At 31.7% G+C, this 24339-nt stretch overlaps 1 protein-coding gene across 2 annotated transcripts in view; it reads right to left on the reverse strand.

Annotated features, from left to right (window-relative positions):
* The window catches only part of aub (aubergine), an 80297-nt gene that overhangs the window by 32201 nt on the left and 23757 nt on the right, over nucleotides 1–24339 (reverse strand). The window contains exons 1-5 of one of the 2 annotated variants that reach the window (XM_067269018.1): nucleotides 21929–22006; nucleotides 10174–10337; nucleotides 8659–8887; nucleotides 8200–8417; nucleotides 3249–3373 (exon numbers count right to left, since the gene is read on the reverse strand). In XM_067269018.1, coding sequence (XP_067125119.1) covers nucleotides 3249–3373; nucleotides 8200–8417; nucleotides 8659–8887; nucleotides 10174–10317 — 716 coding nt within the window. In that variant the 5' untranslated portion in view covers nucleotides 10318–10337; nucleotides 21929–22006. Of the gene's footprint in view, nucleotides 1–3248; nucleotides 3374–8199; nucleotides 8418–8658; nucleotides 8888–10173; nucleotides 10338–21928; nucleotides 22007–24339 lie in introns of those variants that run through there. The other variant, XM_067269017.1, reaches the window with a different exon arrangement.

Genomic DNA, 24339 nt, shown 5'->3' on the forward strand with positions numbered 1-24339 from the left:
AATTGTTAATGTGATTATATTTTAAAAAAATAAAGTTTGAAAAGGAATTTAGAATTTTTGAATTTAATTTTAAAAATGGAAATAGATATTGTTTAAATTGTAATAGTTTTATATATAATAATGAAAAACGTTATATAAAAACAATAGATAATACATATATAGAACCACTTTGTTCTTATATTTGCAAATATAGCTACAATAAAATATTACTGCAAAAGTATCAAGTATCAAGTTTTAAAAAAAAATATTCGTTCTTCCTTCCTTCTTTCAATTACATTACTAAAGAATATTATGAATATATTAAAACATTTGATGATAAAAATATTTTATGTGGTTTAAATAAAATATTTTTTAAAAATAATAAACAATTTTAATAGTATGAGAAATGATTGGTGTGATGTTATTTTAAAGAAAAGGTTCTCAGACGAATTTATTGAAAATAATTATAAAAATATAGTTGTTAGCTAGAATTTGTAATAAATGATATTATATTGAATAAATTTTTTTCCTATATAAATGGAGATTGATTTTCATAATCTTAAGTTGATAATAACTCACAATAGAGAGAAATTTCAGTCCTATTATATTTATAACGATAAAAGCGGGCGTTCACGTAAGACGAATTATTTTGATACGCCCAGTGGAAGATTTTTATGTATGCCACAAGAAAAATTTTTACATATTGATAGATAATTTTTTTATTATAAACATTTTGAGCATGTGAACAATTTTTGAAATTGTATGATTTTTCATCAGATGATGATAAAATCTTTAGATATGATATTTCATTATTTATAAATTATATTGAATAAACTTTTTCCTATATAAATGGAGACTCTGAAAACTTGAACTAAATGCTATTGGTAAACTTCAAAATACTCCCACAAAAAAGTTAAACGAACTAACAATTGATTACGAATATTCAGTTCCTCATTTTAAATCATTATCCACTAATGATGGTGATAAAATATTTGTAGTTCTAAAGGATTATGATCAAACAGAATTTCAAGTTTTTCTGCCAGAAAGATTTAATAAACAAATGACAGATAAAGATATTAAAGCATTAAAAAATTTAAAATTTGCATACAAAGGTATGAAAGATTGTGAGATTAGAATGAAGCACATATCATTGAGTTTAATTAATTTTATTGAATAAAAATGATTCCAACTTTGAGTTTTTTATTAAATATTCATTTTTTAAAAGAGTCAGAGATTATTTCATTGCCAACTTTAATAATGACAACAATAGAAGAAGAGAACTTCCACTACACCTTTAAAAAAGAATACTTTTTATAGTCTCTTAAAATATATAATTATTTTGATATGCCTAGTGGAAGATTTTTACATATTGATAGATAATTTTTTTTATTTTTGAATCTATTATTTTTTGGGTATTTTTTAATTTTCTCATTCACATTTTGAATGATTTTCTAATTTTGAGTTATAAACGTTTTGAGCCATGTGAATAATTCAAAATGTGAGCGATTTTGAAAATTGTTTAATTTTTAATCATTTTTTTATGATTTTTAAGTTATTTGATTTTAAAATTTTATGATTAAAAGTCATTAAAAATCATACAATTTCAAAATCGTTCACATTCTGAGGTGTTCGTATTTAGGTGAGCTAGAATCGGCATATTTATACTACTATCACTTGAAGATAAATTTTTATTATCAGTCTTCCATGAAACTGTTTTATGTATTGTAACAGCCACCACAAAAACCCAAAACTTATATAAAGTTTCAAAAAATACAGTTTTTTTTATTTTTCTGGGAATAAAACTTCCTTTTACAACATAAAATTGTATTGCTTGAGTTTTGGACAGCCAATTTTCAAACATTTTTCACTCTTCAATAACATTTATGCTTTTTAAATCATTTATATTTATGAATATTTTAAAATTACTTTGCAATAACAATTTTAAAAATGATCTATTTTTTTTAACACTAATTTGCTTTGTATCACATCCTCAAATCTTCCAAATCAAATTTCAGCCACTTCTAATGAAGATAGAAGGCTGAAAGTCTGAGGACGTACTTAAATTTAATGATAATGTATTTTAACATTTTAGGGAGTGGCCACAACCCCCATGCTCCCTGCTCCAAAATCTCAAAACATAACCAATAAAAGCATTTTTTTAAATATTCAAATTTTTTATTGTTTTGTTTCATTCACTAAAGTTCAACTGTTGCCTTTATAACCCATGTTCTTTGTTATAGGTTTTGGTATTCATTACTTAAAATTTTAATAAGAAATGAAATGTTTAAATAATAAAATGATAAATAATTTATGTATCAATCTCAGTAAACAAGAATTGTTAGCAATTCAGATGTTTATGCAATACACTATAATACAAACTACAAGTTGTTCTGAAAAGTTCAAGAGTGATGAAAACATGATCGAAACATACGGTTCTGATCTAAGTATTGATTTCATTCAACGATACAACAAGAGAAAAAAAAAATCTGACAAATTTTATTTCCTAAGACATAAGGCCAGTCTTAATTACTTTTGACAATACCAAAAGATTGAATAGCCAACGGTAACAGAAGATTTACATTGCATAATCAAATGCAGAACCATACATAAGCACATAAGAAATTAACAACCAATAAATTCACATATTGTTGTGACTGAATATTTAATGTAAGTCTTCAGTTGCCATTGGATACTGAACCTTCACTACTATTGAAAGTAACTGAGATTCAGAGCCATGATTGCAGCTTGTCAAAACAAGATTACCAGAGTTTGTTCAAACAACCACAGTATGCAGAGATTTGCTGAGTAACAAAATGTCAGCAACAGTTGCAGTGTTTAAACTAGCTTCAACTCCACAAAAATCAAATAATTACCAGCCTGCAAAGTACACACTTGAAAAGTATCCATTCTCAAAGGGTAAAATTGCTAATATTGCTATAAATCATTTTTCGAATGTTAACCTATTATTAACTCTAGTACAGAAATTAATAATTCTACTATAGCATGTAACCCTTAACATAACGAACAAAATTTATCATGTAAGTTCTATTCATACAAAAAAGATTTAATATTGAATGCAACAACAAAACCTACTAAACTAAAGATATAAACTACCTTGTAGGAGCATTCAAATATAATATTAAAAGAATAAACATTATATAAATTATCTTTCTTCTCTACAAAAACTTATTTTATAATATTTCTGATAAATTTAAGAACTATATATAAAAAATATGTCACCAGATTAATAAATTCTCATATAAACTTACCTTCTCATTTGTGTATTAAAAAGTCTATTCACTTCAGGGTGATTTGGGGCCAATTCTGCAACTCTCTTTATAGTAATCTGAATATTTTCGTCATCTGTTCTCCTTCTTGAATACACTTCTGTTATCTGGGAGGGGGGGGGGAAAAAATCACATTTTCCATTAATAATACTTCCATTGAACTACAAATAAATTTAATCAAAAAAGACTAAAACAAGAAAAAGGGGACATCCATAAATTATGTAAGATATTTTGGGGTGGGTGGAGTCAAGGATTTCTTACAATTTCTTACTCAGGAGTAGGGGGTAATAGATCATGTCTTATGTAATATTCTTATTTTTATTTTTTTATCTCGTCGAGTGAAGTTTTGAATTTGGCAGTTTCTATTAAAAACGCTCGTTGTACCAATGCCATCTCGTGTGACGTGATAGAATAACAACACTGGTACCCTCACGTTCCACACATTTTTTATCATGGGAAAAAGGCAGTGTGGTGTTCTCTCTCTTGTTTTGTTTTGTATGACATTTCTGTTTACACTTGTAGTAACTAGTCGATCTGTCAAAGTTTTGTGTGTCCTTTTGTGAAAATTAAAATTAATATAAAAATGAATATTATGACGTCAATTAATGATAATAACAACAAAAAAAATGTTGATAATTAAAAAAATAAAGTTTTTAAAATAAATTGTTCATTCGAATTCATTAAATTTTTATATTTTTAAATTTGTTCACAAAGTCTTTATAAATAACAGTACATATTAATTAACTAATTAATAATTATATATTTTGGACCTAAGATTTTTAGAGTTCCATAAAAAAATTTGTTTTGTTAAAATCTTTTTTTTAAATCATGCCTAAATTTTACATAGATAGGAAAGGGGTAGGGGGTCAAAGTAAATATTATGGTTTCTTACACAGGGGTAAGTGAAGGTCTAGAATGGCCAAAATCACCCTTACGTAATTTATGGACGGTCCCAAACTTGGTATTAAAAAGAAACAATTTCCTTTAAAATTATTTTTAAAATGTTATATTTTAAGTAATAAATGTGACTATCAGAAATATATATATATATACAGTCAAACCTGTTTTTATGCAGGGGATAGAGACCGCATTAAAAAAAAAAAAAAAAAAAAAAAAAATCGCACGAAACTTCACGAGTGGCTATAAAAAATAGTTTTCGCAACACAATTAAAAAAAATATTTTTTTATGCGGTCAACAGGGACCGCATAAAAAAAGTCTCACATAGAAAATAGCTCTCAAAACCGTACGAAATACAATTTATTGACAACAGATGTCAGCACTTGACTGCATCGTCTGGTCTATCGTCTGTTTTACATATTTTTGTCCAGGTGGTGTTTTGTTGACTTAAAAAGTAAATAATTTCATTTTTCGCATATTCATGCAATAATATTACTATAATAAGTGCATTTATGCTATAATAAGTTTATTTAGCTATAATAAGTCAACGTGAGACATGACAAATCGCACGAGACTAGTCGCCAACTATACCGCACAAATAAAAAAATAAAAAAAAATCACACAAAAAAACCGCACAAATTAAAAATTCGCATTAAAAAAAATCGCACATAAAAACAGGTTTGACTATATATATATAAAGACAGCAATAGAATTATTTCATTATTTCATAAGCAGTGCTTTAATAAGGATAACATTTTCAATTTTTAAATTACTAAAAAAAATTTAAAAATAGAACTTGTTTATATCTCAGATTACACACAAAAGACATCTAATTTACCAGATAAACAACTAGCCAATTAATCTAAAGACACTAAGATGTTATTCTTTGTTGTTCTTTCAGTATGGATACAATTCATGTATTATCCTAGCTTTGTGGTATATCAGTTTGAGAACACTTCAGGCTCCTTCACATTAATTAAGTTACATGAATTCAAGCGACCTGAAATCAAGTAACTTGAAACCACTTGACCAATGTGAACCTGTTATTTACTTGACTTGAAATATCCTTTAAAGTTGGTTTCAAGTGCAGTTGAGGTTTTTTCAACTTTTTACTTGCCTTGAATAACAACTTGAATAGTGTGACTATTCTTTTTTAATGCTAGTCAAAGACAGCCTCATTTTGATTTTGAAAAGTAAAGTTGTATTGTTATTACCATTGCAACAAAACACATGAGTAATAAGAGTAATAATTAGTCAAGTAATGGAAAGGTAAGTAAATTTCTTCAACTTTACAAAAAGTACAATGTTTTATAAAACCACCATCCATCAACAACTTAATTCCAATTTGTCATACTTCTGCTCTAATACCAATACCCAAGAGAAGGATATGATTCAGGATTGCCCGGAAACTCGCTTAACATTTTTAACAATTATGTATTAACCATAATAAATGGCAGAAAGAACCATATGTAGAAACACAGATAGTGTGTTTTTTGAAACACGATACAGATACTGAAGAGATGTTAGGCTGTCACCACTCATTATATAACAATGTGATTTCCATTTTCATTGTTGCTGATATTGGTTCTCTAAAATATGTTGATTTTTTTTGTTTCTTACTAACAATCATACTGAGATCTTCAAATTGCTCTACAGACGTTCGTAGAGAATTTTTATATGATTCTCTATCTTCTGAAGCCAATTCTTTTAACAGAGTTGGAGTTGCAGATGCACTAAGTCCATCTCTTCTGCTAATCCACTTTCTCGCCCATATTGATCGTTCCCAATTACCATGATTTTCAATAATTTGTTCCCAATTACAGTTGTTATTACCGAGATGCCACACACACTAACTCATTTGACACCATTTTAAATATTGCCTGATATAAAGTAACTTGACTACTGTAAACTAGCCTATTCTAATTCTATTTATGTTTTGAAGTATTTGAGGAATTTTTGGTTTCTCTGCCAACAATTCATTCTAACTTTTTCTGACAGTTCATTACATATCCATCTTACAGGATTTGTTTCTATTATATCAATACATTCTAACGTTTAATTTTGTTCCAATAGTTAGCACTGTTTCCACTTGTTCAAGCCTAACATTTTTAAAACGAACACCAAAAATATATGTACGGTGGAGCGTCAATTATTCGAATGCCGATCGACCGAAAGCTTTTTAGTCGGGACGTGCGTCGTGCTAAATTGAAAGTTTTTGATACTAGATTGATTTCTAAAGTAAAATTTTTATATTTTTTTCAATATATTTATTTTGTTTGTACAAAATAAAAAAATAATTTTTAACGATACAATAGCCACGATTATTATAATAAAAATTTTCGTTAGGCCTAACGACGACGAAAATTCATTGCAAAGCGACACGCAACGGAGAAAAATTTGAACATGGGATATATTACACTATTATTGAGATATATTAATATACTAATTACATGGGATATACTATATTAATAATGTATTTTTTCGTATATAATCGGTTATCCGCAAAACTGATTTTCCGAACCCAGTGGGGTTCGCAATTGATTCGGGTGACCAATGCTCTACTGTACCAAGTGACTGATTCAAACAGCACTGACAGCAAAGAAAGTTACAAGATCATTACAATGTACTATATTATTCTCAGAATTAAAATTAGAAATCTGATTCATGAAAAAAATTATCAACAAAAACATGGCCAACTAAAGCAAGACCAGATAAAAGGGAATCTACTGTTGTTCTGTAAAAAAAAATCAAAAATATATATGAACAACAAACCTTTCTTTAGTTCAGTAAAAAAAAAAAAACTAGTTATTAAAATTTATATATTTCTTAAATTACAAAAGTATATTATACTTAAAATTAAATTTTTCATAAAATCTGTTTCTATGTGGTTTATAAAGATAGGGTTGTAGTTTTCTCAAACATTCAAAAATATTGTAATTTAGAGGTAAAATATTAATTTAGGAAGGAAAAAAAATCAAAATTTTCATGAACATTAAATTTATTTATTTGAATAAGAATATAAAATAGATAAAAAGAATGAAAAGATAAAAGTTACATAAGTCACAAGTCTAGATCTAATGCAAGTCTGCCTCTGCCTAAATCTGTGCTAGGTTTTTAATATTGCAAATTTTAATTGGTGGTGTGGTTCATATTAATAAAAAATTGTTAACCATTTATCTTCTTTTCCAAAAAAGTGAGATTAGATGAAATACAGATTGATGCAAGCTGCAATTTAGTCTAGACCAAATACAGAAATTACAATTTCTAACAGAAGTGGAATTAGTCGATACAGGGGTCACCAAACTTTTTTCATCGTCGACACCTTACAACTTTTTGAAACCACACATCGATCCCCGCCAAAAAGTTTGTGTTACGAGCAAAAACAACCTCTTACTATTTTAATACGTTTCTTTTAATTTTACATTTATTGTATATATGTGAAATACTAAAATTAAATGAACAGCAGCTGAAAAACAGCTGTAGAGGTGCTAATAACGTCAATGTACTGAGAATTGGACACAAGCTTACGAATGTTGCAGATGATTGACATGTACTATGTAAGAACAGGAGCACGGACTCGGCAATTTCTGTTTTGTCCCGTGCAACTTGATCGCTAGCCGTTTCACACTGATGAGTAGCTGTACTATTGAATTCATTGAAACAATATTCAAAAACATATGTGTAGTTATATTTGTGATTTTTAGTTTCAATTTTTCAATTGACCCCCAAAAATGTATAGACCACTTTGGCAACCTGAGTCTATATAATCCCAAACACAACGGATTTAATTGGTAATATTATATAGCAGTAATATTATATATCTTTTCATATCTTTCAGTTTTGATATTTGACAAGGTAACTATTTTCAATACATTATTTGCATTTTATAGAAGAATTTATTTACAAAAACCACTTAGAAACATCATCATAAAATGAAATTCAAAAACAATTTTCCTTTTAATACTAATAAATAAATAATATTTTAATATTTAATTCATGTTTAATGGTATTCATTGCATTTATAAACTTTCATACCTCGTCACGCAATTTCACAAGTGATTTAATATCAGACATCCCGTCGAATAAGTAACAGGGGCCAAAAAGGTCTTTGTGATCATGGAGGAGTCCTCGTCGCATCCTACTGGATTCAACAGTGGGAGCAAAATCAACATGATACTGGTATATTCGCCAATTGGGGCGTGAAAGAACTTTGAAGTAATTTGAGTACACTTCAATCTTTTTTCCAGTTTTACCTAAAAACAAGATTTAGTGCTAAAATTATTAAAATTGTCTTCATTTATCACACAAAATTTTAGAAATACTCCCAATTTCTTGAATTATAATATTACTTATTAAAAAAATAATATAAATGCTTTAGAAAAAGTCTTTGAGAGAGTTAAAATGAACAGATCACACCAATAATTTCTAGGACAAAAAGCATTAATGCGAAGGAGATAGAATGAAATCAAATTATGCTAATAAATAGTAAAATACCTCTCTTGTCTGCAACATGTTCTGGCCGTGTAACCGGCTCATATATTTCTTGTCTTCCACGTCTTGTACCTCTCCCGGCACTCTCGCCACTTATTTGTGCCGAAGCAACAGCTCTTGTTAATGCCTCCACATCTCCGGGTCTTTGTTCGGACCTAACTCCTCCACGTTGAATGGCTCTACCACTACCACCAGAAACTGATCTAGCTGCTTGAATTGGAGCTGGTCCTGGCTGCTCACAAAACATTAATTCAAATACAAAAATTAATACTATTGTAAGACTACATACTCTTTAATATTTTATTAGTAATTTTAAACAATAGTATTTACAAATATGGTTATAGTACTTTAATTACAGACTGTAATTATATCGCTTCAACATAAATCTGAATTCACAAGAACTTATGTTAAATATTAATTGAAATTTTGCACAACTTCATGTAAATGTGTAAATATAATTTTGATCAAACTCGGTGTAAGAATGATTTTATATGCATGGAAGACCTTATAAAATAATCCTGAAAATTTCACTTTTCACCTCAATGTTCAAAATGTTTGTTGTTAAAATATTCTCCAAAAGAGTAAAATTTCTCATATAATTTAAAAATTATTCAATATCTACATGTTAAATTATACCTATTAATTTTATGGCATGTAAGACACAATACTAAACCAATTTTTTGAGTAATACATTTTTCAATACTACTTTTAAATGATAAAACTTTACTGTTTAAGGAATAAACATTTTTGGAATTTTACAAATCTTATTAAAACTTGAAAAGTTATCATTCTAATCAGTAAAAGTAGGTTTCACTGTACATTGTACAGTGAATCCTACAATTTTTACAAAGTACACATCTCACCATTTGAACTCCAAATAAAACACATTGCGCTACACATTTACGTTGGGCAATGTATTGCAAGATTGTTGTAAAATGGCAGATGTACTCAAGAACAAATGTGACCAGCAAGGGTAAATAATTCACATGATTCACTGTACATTGTACAGTGAATCATTTTCTGTACACTGAAAATGTACAGGGAATTGTTTTATCATTTTATTGTTTTAACAGTAAGTTTATTATTTTGTTTTAACAGTGTCTTTTATTACATATATTGTTTGTTTTAATTATACTGATCTAAGCATTGATTAATCAAAACACCTAGAACTTTGATCTGTAATCAATGATTTGTAATCGGTATTTTACCCAATGTAGTGATTTTATTGTGAATTTTGCAGATGTGATATAAACATTTATGAAATTGATACTATTAAAATAAGCTGATGAGGGACTTAAGGTCTGACATGCATTCTTTTTGGAAAAATAAAGCGATTTTTTAAAGCTGATCTTGTGTCCAGTGACAGTGTAATATGTCTATCAATAAAGAAGGCCAACATAGTTCTCACAAGTTTATAAATCTAATTTTATTTCAGATTATTAAAAACTTAAAATAGGATCAAGTTCTGTTAAAAAAATTAAAGTAATCATTAAATCAGAAGTTATATACTGAATATACCTGTTGCTGTTGCTGCATACTCAGAGGGTCAGGTCTTCTCTCGTCTCCGGGTCTACGCACCTGTTCTTGAGGCTGCTGTCTCTTGGCACGTCCTCTTGCACGGCCAACTGCTCTACCACCACCGTGTGGCTGATCTTGTGACATGATTTAAGATTAGTATTGTTCTAAAATAAAAATAATTAAAAAATTAACAAAAACTATTAGGGGACATTACGTGGGTCAGTATAAAAATTTAATTTATATCTTCATTTCAAAAAAAAAATTATAATAATAATAAATGTTGAAGAACATGACATTTTTACAGAACAACAAAAAGGTTGCCTTAGAAATCACAGGAGATGCAAAGAACAGTTACTCGTAGATTCAGTCATTCTACGGCAAGCACAAACAACACAAACATACACATGGCATATATAAACTACAGAAACATTCGACTGTGTTCCACGCAGTTGGCTGCTACATATTCTACACATGTACAAAATACATCTATCACTCATTGCATTCTTTCAAAACACTATGCAGCACTAGAGAACAACACTACATCTCAGGGTTAGTAACACTTCCATACAAACAAATCAAATATTCATTAGGCAAGAAATTTTTCAAGGAGATTCCTTGAGTCCTCTCTGGTTCTGCTTAGCCCTGAACCCATTATTCAACATGTTAATCAACATGCAATATGGTTACAATATCACACATGAAAAAAAAAAACACAATTCACACTGTCACATCTCATGTATATGGATTATATAAAACTTTATGCACCACACAAAAACAACTTCATAAACTCCTACAAATCACATATTCTTACACCAAGGACATACAAATGAAGTTTGGCCTAGACAAATGCAAAACACTTCACATAGAAAAAGGAATCCTGAAGAAAGAAGATTTTGAACTTGGAAATGGAGATGTTATTGAATCCATGGAAGAGGACAAGTATTTAGGATTCCAACAGGCCAAAGAAACAGAACATGCACAAATAAAGCAAAGATTAATTAACACGTTAAGTGTCATCCGACACACTAATTAAGGGATACACAGTGCCATCCAACAGCCTGTCGTCATATAACCAATGTAGTTTCACTCAAGGTTAAATTATCCTGGCTTCGTAAGACATTCTTTTACAACCTAGTGGTGGCCTCTCGTGCACATCTATGAAGTTGGTTTCTGACTGCCACCATCGAACCACCCCATGAGGCTCATGAAGTCGTTCATCGGTCAGCAGTCAAACTACTTCATCTGATAGTGTTTTTTTAATAGTGAATAGTTAAAAAAGAAAAAAATATCGAAAACTAGTTTAATTATTCTCTTTTGTTACATATAAAGTAATTAATATTAAATATTAAATAGCCTGTGGTCTTATAGTCTCTGGTTTGAGGCCATCTGACGGCTGGTCATTGTTGATATATTTTTTATCTTCACTCTACTGACTGTTATATAATGACCCTTCTATTTATATCATAATAAAATATTAAATATCAAATTTTCTCATTGTGGCCTAAAAAAAATGGAAAATATCATATTACAGGTGGTAGTTAACGTATTAAGCAATTGTGGGCTCGAAAGGCACTCCATGGCAGGCATCCTTAGACCTGGCCCAGGATTTTGTTGACAAAACTGCATCAAACAACTGGTCAACTCAGGGATGCCTCTTTGGGGAGATGGAAGGATTCATGTTTGCCATACAGGATCAGGTCATAAATACTAAAAACTACAGAAGACACATACTCAAAGATACAACACTCACATGCAGAAAATGTCACATCATGCCAGAAACTATACAACACATCACTTCCAGCTGCAAGCTCTTGGCACAGACAGATTATTTACACAGACATAATCAATTAGCATATATAATACACTAAGAGCTTGCAAACAAATATAAATTATTAGACATCCATGAATGATACTACAAATATATTCCACAGACAGTATTGAAAAACAACACGCAAATAATTACTACAACAGAGCCATAATCACAGATAAAACAATTTACAACAACAGACCAGACATCACACTCATTGACAAACACAATAAAATCACATACATTATAGACATATCCATTCCAAACACTCACAATGTACAAAACACATTCACTGAAAAAATTATCAAGTACACAGGACTTGCCTAGGAAATAAGGCCAATGTGGAGGGTGGATGAAGTGCTTATTGTACCTGTTGTGCTCTCCTCTACAGGTGTCATATCACACACACTATACAAAAGCCTGGGCACATTACAATTGAATAGAAATACATACATCACACTACAGAAAGCCACTATATTGAATATATGCCACATTGTTAGGAAATTCCTGAATACAGACACTGACACACTTATTTAATTTTAGTTTTGTTTTTTTTGTCTTGACTCTGATCCGGCATAGTACACAGCCATTGATGTTAACTGAGTATAACCCACTAAACCCAACATAATAATAATAATAAATGATAAATGTTTAAAAATTTGGTGAAGTAAAACATTCAAGTTGTAATTTTGATTTATATTTAATAAAAATTTATTAATTTTTATTTATAATTTATTGTTGTTTGTAGAGTACAAAACAGTCAAATTTATTTTTATGAAAAATTTGACAAGGTTGAGGGACATTGTCAACTATTACATTGCATGAGTTCTCAAAAATAGTACATTAAAAGTATCACTGAATATTCAAACAATACATATACAATAAATAATTGCATGTCAAAAATTTTAGTTTTAAACAAAGTGTTGTCTTATAACAAATTTTGTCTTCTAGAGGTGCTAGATATATAATGTTAGGAATAATGCCCTTGTATACACAACTAGTGAATGAATAAAAAGTCCATGTGTTTACTAATCTATTTAGCTGTTTTTAATTAAGTATTTCATAATTTACAGAATTTTCTTGATTAAACCAAAAGGATTTATTTTTAAAATTTATATACACCAGAGTGTATTACATTACAATGGGAGAAATAATATTGAAAGAAATTCCTTATTTATACATTTCCCAATTATCAAACACATTTACTGATCGTATTTTTGGGTTATAGCTAAAATATTTGAAATAATTACTGTTTTATACTTAACCCAATTCAGTGTCTTCCATTTTGGTTAATACATTGTGATTTGTTCTGGTCCAATGCATAGGAATAAAGATCTTGACTGTTGTGTTCCAGTCAATACTCACCACCCCTTTCCAACTGAAGTGCTCAAAACTTATGAACCCTCATCAGGACATCTGACAATATTTATAATTTTGTTTAAAAAAAATCCCATAAGCCTTGAAATAGAAAGTGCTGTTTGACTCTAATGAATTTTAAGAGGTTGCATTTTAATTAAATTGCTTATCTGCCACTCTAAACTATATTACCCTGTACAGTATAGTTACTCAACATGTTACCCCAGATTGAAAGCATGGAAAGGTTGTGGCCAAAAGCTGAAACTTCAAACTTGTATGGCAAGTAGAAGTATACATCTCACCATTTGAACTCCAAATAAAATACATTGCTCTACACATTTACGTTGGTCAATGTATCGCGAGATTGTTGTAAAATGGCAGATGTACTCAAGAACAAATGTGACCAGCAAGGGTAAATAAATAATTTAAAAGTATTTCATAAAAGACTTATAGGATGTTTAATAACACCAAATAATTATTTTTTACTTTAATTAGAATTGTGACTCCTACCATATGATATAACGGTATGAAAATTCCAATGCACTTTGCCTGTTCTCACGACATACTGTTGTTGAGGGAAAGTAGTGGCTATAAATCCATGTAGAGATGACAATCCAAAAACAGAGATACTATAGATTACACCCTATGAAATTTTGGGACTGAGTATATATCTGAACTGAGGGGACCAAGACAAGTTCAACGATAACCCTACTTTTGGACCAGAGACGAAAAATAAGAAAGTTATCATACTTTTATTGGCGATGATGCAATGATTGGGAGTCGCGTCGCTCTCTCCACTAAGCCTATCATGTGTTTAAAATTGTCTACCTCATTACCATCAATAACTGGACCCAGTGAATTATGAGATTGGATACATCAGTGCTTCAAACAGGATTTGCCTGGAGTGAAAGTATAAGTTTAAGCCTATGGGAAACTGCAGCCTCGCGGCTCGCTTCACACACCACTTTGGTTGCGAGAGGCAGTATCTCCTCAGTGGTCGGCACCTGCGGTGCTTGCCCACCTCGTCGTCACTGCTTCGGCCACGCGATAGCGTGGCCTCAAAATACACGAGAAACATCACCTAGGTTATGGCAGTAAAGGATGAATCACTAATCTCCAGGAGGTCCGTCGGGAGCATGAACAGTCTTGCCTTTCACAGTGCTTTTTTTAATGGTTTGCAGACTTTACTTCAAGATGGCAGTACTAGCAACTACGATGTCGTCTGCATGATAGCATTAAAAAAATGTGACAAGAAACCATGAAAAAACAAACATACTTCTACAATATTATGAAAAGCTATTTTATGAACACAGCTATAGAAATTTTATGAACACTTCACATCACTTGAAAAAAATTGAATTGAATAATTTCTGGATTAAAGTTGTCAATTTTTTACAATGTTACATATAAACTCTTAAATAATCATTATTTTATTAAAACACTAGCGGGTGGGCCCGGCGTTGCTCGGCCAATATTAACGATAGTAAAGATTAAGTTTATTACATTAAAGTCAACCTTACCTATTTTCACAGAATGCAAGAATTGGGATCCCCTGTTTCCAGACTAATTAGAGAATTTTTAGATAGGTGTAAAAATATGTTTGGTTTCCCGCAAAAAACGAAAAAAAACTGCATCTGCGTCTTGCACGTCTCTTTCTCTTAACAATTCCATTGTTACGTAACACTTCCATTGTTGATGGAAGTGTTAAGCCTTATTTCTGTCCCTCTCCCCCGTGGGGAAGAATTTCGAAAAATCCCTTCTTAGTGTGCGTTCTCGTGACTTACCCTGTGTACCAAATTTCAACTTTCAATCCCTAACCATTTGGGCTCTGCACTGATCATCATCATCATCTCGTCTCAATTATATATATAGATTCCATAATTTTAATCTAAAACACAGAAAACTGCAGAAGTTTAAGCCAAACTTCTATTCGCCATGCTCGACATTCCAAACACCACAATGTCAAACTTCTAGGCTTCTGAGACGATGGCGCTAGACATTCAAAGTTCGTGTTTTGGAGACGAAAACTTCGGCCACAACCTCTCTTTTTACTTATAGTTAGACATGCCAGTAGATATACTTTTAAAAAATTCCCCATATATGCAGTTATTATACTCAGAGCTGAAATAGATAATTATGTATATGATGGCATATATGTAAATTAAGATTAACAAGCAAGAGAAAATCCAGAAATAGGTTCCTGAACTTTCCTGGAAGCATTTAAAAAAACCATCTGTTACAATATTTTATTATTAGAAACTTAGGGTATTTTTGATTATAAAATGGCAAAAAGCATAATTTTGAAGGGTAGGGATTGGTTTTATAAAAAAATTGTAAATGTTAGTAACAAGTAAAATCATCATTAATCTCTTCAATTCCCATGAGCATTAAAATTAACATTCTATTTTCAATCAGTTTTTAAATGTTCTTTTATTATTATAAAATAAACAAATAAAGTACAGTGCATTTAAAAAATATTTTATACCAGGGACATTGTGATATAGTTTTAGAAACTATTCAATTTTCACATATTGATAAGATGATGATAAACTCAAAAGTTCAAAAACAGGATATGTCAACTTTGAAATGATCTTGACTCTATGTTTTTATTCTCAACCAATATGTGGCTGATAGCATTACTAGTGTTTTAATGTTAAAACAGGAATTGTTTTATCATTTTGTTTGCAATATAATAGCTTAAATTTAATAGTCTTTCTTTAGTTAATAAACAAAAAGATGAAACCAATCTCCAGAGAGATTTTACAAGAAAGTAAATTTTCAACCATTTATTAATGAATACCCAGTTTTGAGTAATTTTAATTTCTTCAGTTATAATGCTAGGTGGTGTTAGACCATGCTGCAAAAATTAGCATGCAGACAACACTGGATGAATTAATCAATAATAATTATAAATCTTTCAGCTTCCATGTCTTCAATTGCTTTATAAAGTTGCCCAGAAAGCTTTCTTGAAATTTCAAGAAAAAATTTTAAATGTTTTTATATTTTATAAACAGTTATATTTTAATCAATGGTGTATATGCCATTGTTATCGACTATTTTTTGCTATTATTATTTTAATTTATGAATCTAACTGTAGTATAAATCTGAATCCTGTCCAGTAAAGAACTCTTTAATGTGATTTTTTGTCATTGTTCTGGAAAAGCTTTTTCTTGGATAGTTTTGTAGATACTGAAATAAGTGAAAATCAGTGGGAGCAAGACCAGGCGAATGTGGTGGATGTTCCATTGTTTTCCATTTTGATTTTTGTTGTTTGGCAACCATTTCTGACTAAACCTTAAATAATAATTCTTTGTACAGTGATAAAGATTTTCTATGACTGAGGAATACGGCAGTCTAATTCATCCCACAGGTGTTCTATTAATTAAATTTAAGTCTGGTGACTGTGGTCGCCATTTAAAAACTTTGATATTATTTTCATTGAAATATTTTCTGAGAAACAATGCTGTATGTTTGAGATCATTGTCTTGTTGAAAGACAAATTCATTTTCAATCACCATTTTTCTTGCTGAAGCCACTAAATTGTCTTCAAGTATCTGTTTGTAATCTACTGCTTTCATGCAAAATCAAATACAGTTATGTGGGCATTGTTATCGTTTTCATATCTCCATATCCCTCGATACAGCTGCAGCCATGCTTCTGCGCTCTTAGAGACCTTAGTGAGAAGGGGGCCCATCTGCATCACAAGCAGATTTTGGAGCTGGTGCTATACCTCCATATTTCAATTTAATAACAGTGCATACTTACAAAAACAGGGTGTACCCATGAGCAGCCCCCTGTCAATGGACCTATGTGAGTTAGTGGTGCAACAGAAGACAAGGTCTTACCTAAGTTATCAGCAAACATCATCGTTTACAAAAGATACATGGATGACCTATTTATCGTTTGGGAGACTAAGCCAAACATTGATGAGTTTTTAACATGCATGAACAACAACTCTTACGATCTCACCTTTAAGCTTGATCAAATTGGTTACCGTAACACTCATTTCTTAGATGTCAACATGCGTCTCAATAGGGGCAGGGTAAAAATGAGCCTTTATTACAAACCGGCCACATACCAGTATTCATTCATCCCCGCAAACTCGTCGGAGCCCTTTTCGTATAAAATCGATGCATTCTGTGCCCTAATTACACGGGCCTTCACGCACCACATCAATAGGCATGACACTACTGGATCTACAGCGTATAGATGTAGCAGTTGAATACAGCTACAGAAGAAGCATGGTACGTAGTTTAGCCCGCGCCTACGCCAACCAACACCCAGTCACCTCTAACAGAGGCCAACAACACATCACAGGCTTCAGATGCACCATTGTTCAGTTCAATCAACATTTGAACTCTATATACAAAGATATTGCAGACCAAACCAGTACAGAAATTGTGTACAGGAAATCCAGTACAATTATTTACAAGATGCTATGCAACACAAAAGATAAAGTAGATCAAAGCACAGCACCAGGAGTGTACTCTATTCCTCTTAGGGATGATAGGAATGATTCAAAGAGACTTAGTATATATTGGCACAACCATTCATTCAATACATAAAAGGGTATTCAAACATCAATACGACCTTGCAAACAACATACATACCAAGCCCTGTCAACGTATGCCTCCGATTCAGAAGTACACGCTGACCTCCAGAACACCAGTCTAATTAAGCAAGTCTTTCAAACAGACCACATTTGTAGCCTGGAATCTTGGGAAATTTATAAAGCTAACTTGAAAGGAAACTGTATTAACTTTAAAGATTGCGAGGTAGTGGCACATGCGTGGAAGTACCTATATGAGAAATTCGAACAAAGTCAGTCAACTGCACGAATTTGATACATTCAAAGTTTAAAGTCGAGCATCATCATTCTAACGTTCCAATTTTTGGAAGTCAGTTTAGTTAAACACCCGAGGCAGGCCTTGGTGAAGGCAGAAAACATTCGGAAACTACGTTAAAGTTCAATTACTGGTTAAAACGGTCTTGTTTGTGATTGTTTATTTACTCACCCCAGTAAGTTTGAGAAGACTTATTAGTTAAGCTTAACAACACTTACCTAAAAATGTTTAAATAAACTTTACTAAATACAAAGATTAATCTATAAAAAGAAAACACAGCGACAGTCTTAAGGAATAAAGTCTGAAAGCAACACAACACCTGGTTGATAGGAAAGTTAGGACAAGAAAGAAAAATTTGCACTATCAGTTTTCATTACAGTAAACATGACAAAAAACACAAAATAATTTGAAAATTTCAATATTTTAAAATCCGTTGGCAAATTTGTAAAAACACACATGCTTACTTGAATAAAACAATTATTCAATAACAGTTTACATTTAAAAATTGTGAAACAGTGTTGTATGAGAGATACCTGGCTGTGGAGTCAAAGTCAGAATTTCTGGCCAGAGGAGTCAAAGTTGGAAAAAATGTGTTGATTCTGACTCCCGCATTTTAAATTTACTTTAGGTTTTTATTTAAATAAAAAAAAAATATTATATTCAGTATTTATTAATTTTTTAAAAACTTTTTGTATTTTGTTATAATTCATTTATTTTAAGTACAAAATGTGCCAATTTAATTTATTAAATATGTAGTGTTCTTTGTAGTATTATGTTTAGTAGTTAAGTTATTATATAGATTCAACATCAAACCAGTTGTCACGGAAATCGACAAATCGTCTAAATATGACAAACTTTGAACAATCACTGGGACATAAATTATTATTAATCAATAAAAATATTAAAATAACCACTCGTGAACAATACATATAGATAAAAGCATGCATATAACTGCAATTTTCAAGAAACTCAGGCAAACAGGCCAACATTTCCAACATATGCTAATTATTGTATAGAATCAGTATTATTTTAACATAAATCAATATTTAAATGGTTATTGAAAATATTTAACTTTTTTCAATTTATTTTATTATACTAGAATATTTATTGACTATATTAAAATGTTTTAACTATCATTCAATAAGAAGCAGGTGATAGTCTCAGACAATCCAATTCAACGATTAAAAATGGAAATAATGTCTTTCACAAAGGTTTATTTTAAAAAGTTTAAAAAATTATAACAATAAAACATTGTAAATCTCAAATAACTACTACACAGGTGCTGTCATGTCCTCACCTTCTATTGAAGTCAAAAGATAGATCTGTAGTACAGTAACCATATTGTTTATCACCCAAGTGGGACAGTATTTAAGAGTAAGGAGAAAACAGGTCAAAATTGTGAAATTTAGATTATGTTTTAAAAGTTATTTCTCTATTAACCTATAAATCAATTATTTTGGATTTAGAAGACCTATAAATGATTTTACTTAAAACTTTATTCTATAATTGAGAGTTAAAAAACAATAGAAATCCGAGATGGTACCAGACAAACCAGAATGTACGGTCACCCTAATCTGGAAAGCGGAAGTAATGGGGACCTAACGGTTACGGATATTTGCTATGTAATCTGGTTAGTAACATTTTAGAAAGACTGGTTTTATAATAACCTCTATCCACTATTGTCATTTTATCGAAAACAGCACGGTGTTTTAGATACAACTCTTTATTTGTAAGATACGGTAATAGTACAAGATAATGGAAATACACGGAAAAACTAGCAAACGGACAAGGACGGGTCGTAACGTACGGGAAAGCATCCGAACAAACTCCAAAGCAGTTAAAGAAGACCGGGAGTTTATTCGAACAAAGTGCTTTTTGAGATTTTCAATCCCACCTTTGGATCGACGGAATTAATCGTTCTAAGAATTCAAAGAGAACAAATGTTCACAGCTTTCAGTATCTAATCCACTTTGTTGTGCACAAAATTGGAACAACCGTGCAGAAGATATCCAAACTCAAAGGGGTACAGAGCCCGTAAATGACGAGAAGAGAAAATTAAAGAAAGTGAAAATTAAAATTTTATAGGTTTATGCATTTTTCAAGTAATTTCAAATACGTAAAAGTTTTCTTTTAATACGAGGGTAGGCCGAAAAGTAATGCCCACATGCTCGTCGAGCACGAACCAAACGATTTTCAGAAGCATGCCAGGTGGCATACGGAAGTAACATTCCCCTCTATGCGCAGTTTGAGGTCGTTCGATTCATCCCGTATATTTCAAAAAAGCAGACATATGGCGACACGTTCTAGTGCTACGTCTACGCAAATTAAACGGCGTGCCGTTACGGAATTTTTAACTGCCGAAAAAGCGACTCCCGCCGAGATTCGTCGTCGTTTAAAGGCCGTTTACGGCAACGATGCCGTCGACGGGTCTACCGTAAATTGACGGGTAACAAAATTTCACAATCGCGAGCCCGGAAAAGCCACAATCGTCGACGAAACACTCGGCGGACATCCGATCGCCACCACAGACGACAAACGTCACAACGGTAAATTCTTCTTGGTACCTCCGGACTTCAAAACACCTCCGACGTCAAGTCCGTTGCGTCGGAGGCAGCCCGGCACCGATAATCTCGCAACACGACCAGGGCCGGATTTACATAAGGGCATTTGGGCCTGTGCCCGGGGCCCCCGCAAAACTAAAAAAAAATTATGTTTAAACATAATTTTTTTTTCTACTGCCGCGACAGCCTAGTGTGGCCTAATCAGGAGGGCAACAGGCAGAGAAAACCAAACCCGGGAAAAAACCTACGAAACATCGGAAAATTTCTCGAAAAAATTTCACATAGGTATTTTTCAGTTAAATTAAAATAATTAGTTTTACGCTATAAAAAATATGTATGTTTACAATAACCTTATTTTTAAATGAAATTTACAACTTCCTAGTTCAAATCTAATTAAAAGTACAGTATTTTGTGTAAACTTTCTAAATTATCAAATTTGCCTGCTCTTAAAGGGGGGACCCCCACCGAATTTGTGCCCAGGGCCCCTGGGTTGGTAAATCCGGCCCTGAACACGACAACACTCGTCCACAACCGGAGAGGTTCTGCGAAACCCGAAGTCCGAACCGATTCCACACCCTCATTCCCCCGATCTTGCCCCTTGCGATTTTTATTTTTTTCCTCTACTCAAGAGAGACCTCAAGGGTAATCATTACACCTCGGACGACGAGGCGAAGGAAGCCGTCAAGTCCCGGATTCGAGAAAAGTCGGAAGAATTTTTCAGCGACGGAACAAAAAAACTCGTTACACGTCGTGAGAAACGTGTTAGTCTTAACGGCGACTATGTCGAAAAATAAATACGTTATTTTGAAGCTTAAGAATTGTACTTTAATGTACTTTTTGCCCGATCTTGCTATTTGTTTTCGTTCTTGTTCTACAAGCATGTGTGCATTCCTTTTCAGCCTACCCATGTATAATCATCACGTTACATAAAATATATATTGGGTATGCGCATTAAACACTCGACGTATAAGTTATTTGCGGACTTAACAAGTTGTCGTATTTTTAAAAAGTAAGCAATAAAATGATAAAATATAAACAATTTCGATAATTTTCCTCGCTAGTTCAGTCAGTCACACCGACTTCCTCAAATTTTAAGATTGATAATAATAATGAATTGAAACGACAATCTTTCCGTATTCGTTATAAACGCTGGAAATGCAAGTGCTTAAATTAAATTCCGTACGTACCTAACCTTATCGGCGATAACATAAACGACGTTCTCAGTTCCTACCTATAACAAAAGCCCATGTGCGCGGACGAATACCGTCTACCACGTAGGTCGGGCGGAACGCGCAAGCGCAGACTTGTAAAAGGGCGCGAAAGAAACAAAGCGCGCTATAAGAATCGCCTTTATCATCCAACGAAAGCTTTCGAGAAATTTTTACATTGCTTAGCTTCGTGAATGAAAATCGAATTTATAAAGGTTGGCAATTTTTTTAACGATGTAACGTGAAATCGACCATCGTATCTACCAAACAGCGCGTTGTAACTATGTATTTTAGTGAGCTACAAACATACTGTGTATAGACCCCGAGTGCAAGTTACTCGCGCGCTGCCCTAGCGGCAAATATTTATATAGCACAGAGAAAAATCCAGTTTCTTCGTACAGAAAATCAAGTAAAAACTTTCAATTTCAACTTACCAAATTTTAAATGTTTTAATAAAATATGAAATTAAAAAATAGAACTTTCGCATTAAGTGGAGTGCAATTTTTCTCTTTTAGTCAATAATGCCTGATATAATTTTAACATGTAGTTTTCAACCAGTCCATACTGGCAACTTTTTTACACTTTCGAGATGGAAGAAAGGAATTTTACTTGCAAAGGCTAAGCATATAACTGCAATTAAAGAAATTAAAAACAATGGTGGAAGAACAGTTACAACAACTTGCCTACTCCAAATCAAAATTAATGAGAAATCGCATTACATTTGTATTAAGGCATTTTTTTACACTTAATTTGCTAATTTGTACTTTTAAATAATTTTAGATGTCAGCATAACCTCTCTGCAATAAACAAACAGGATGATTTGCATGACAACAAAACAACATTATATATCGTTTCTTTTATTAAGCTATACTGTTTATATATTGTTGAATTTTTCTTTAATAAAAATATTTCTTACATGTTTTGCAAATTATTTTTAATACAAATTACTTTTCCGTTATCGGCAGATAGAAAAATGGTTGCAGTAACGTGTAAGTGCCAGGGAAGTATCCGTGGTCGATGCAAACGTGTAGCAGCAACGATTTTTGCATTAAATACAGACGAAAGTTTTACCGGTGGAAAACTACAATGGGGAATTCCACAATTATAAGAAGATATACACGTCGGGTGAATGTCGCCTTAGTAATTGTATAATTCCAAAACGGATAAAAATAACAGCAAGGTTATCACGTTTTTATTATATCAAAGAGTAAAACGTATTAATTGTGCTCTTTCTTCAATGCACAATGTCAAGTGCTGCTATCTCATTTAATCAACACAGTTTGTGAACAATGTGAGGAATTATATTTAAAATCATTAATTACACCATTATTTGAAAGTAAACGTATGAATAACTGTTATAAAATTGTTTAAAAACAACTTACAAAGTTAACATTTTAAAATGGATTAAGTTTTATCATTTCAGAAAAATTGTTAAAATTTTATAATAATAATAAATGTGATTATCACACTTCCAGAAATTACTCAAATAGCATATCTCACAAGAAAAAGCACATGTCCAGACTGGTTCATTTACAAATGATACAGATTAAGCAGCTCTATGGCTCATTCTATAAAAACAAAAAAAAAGCAATTTTGAAAAATTGGCTTTTAATTTTTAAATAATACATTCAAAGGAACAATTGCAACTGATTATGCAATTAAATTGGAGAAAATTGCAGAAAATTCATTTCCGCTTAAAAAAAATATTAGAATAATTGATGCAGGAGTTATCATTTGTAATGAAGCTCCCTGAATTTGTGCAAGCCCTGATGGTATATGCAAAAAAGGAGATAAAATAAGCTTACTCGAAATAAAATGCCCTTGCACGTGTAAAGATAAAGAAAATTGTTGATTTCGAGACAAATAAGGTACGGCGATACCTCGGTTTTCGTCGAAAATCCGTCCGAAAACGATTGGCGAAATCCAAGACAGACGAAAACCGAGGCAATTATTTCCGTACGAATTACTGTAAATCCAATTAATTTGTTCTAGACACTCCGAAATACATGTGAAAAACACATTTTATAGAGAATAAATATAGTGTTTAATTCTAAAAACAATAAAAAATTAATATAAAATGAATATAAAAAACGAATGTAAAGAATAAACGAACATTTAGCACGGCTTTCGAAGGGCTGCTGGCTCTAAAACCTTTCTTTTGTCCCACGATGGAGCTAAAAGGTAAGGAAAGCAATGGAATTGTTTGGCTGTTTTTTTTAACTCTCTCCGCCCTGTGTGTACAGAGGGCCTCTTTTAGCAAGCCCGTTATGAGTACGGCCAGGCCCACGATGGGACGACCGGGTGATGACGGACGGACCACTCCACGAAAAATTCCTAGGGATTTTTTCCCCTTCCGCATTCGACCTTGGGTCCCCCAGAGCGGTAGGCTG

Source organism: Centruroides vittatus, unplaced genomic scaffold (assembly GCF_030686945.1).
Source record: "Centruroides vittatus isolate TY-2023 unplaced genomic scaffold, ASM3068694v2 contig_345, whole genome shotgun sequence".
Classification (NCBI taxonomy): Eukaryota; Metazoa; Arthropoda; class Arachnida; order Scorpiones; family Buthidae; genus Centruroides; species Centruroides vittatus.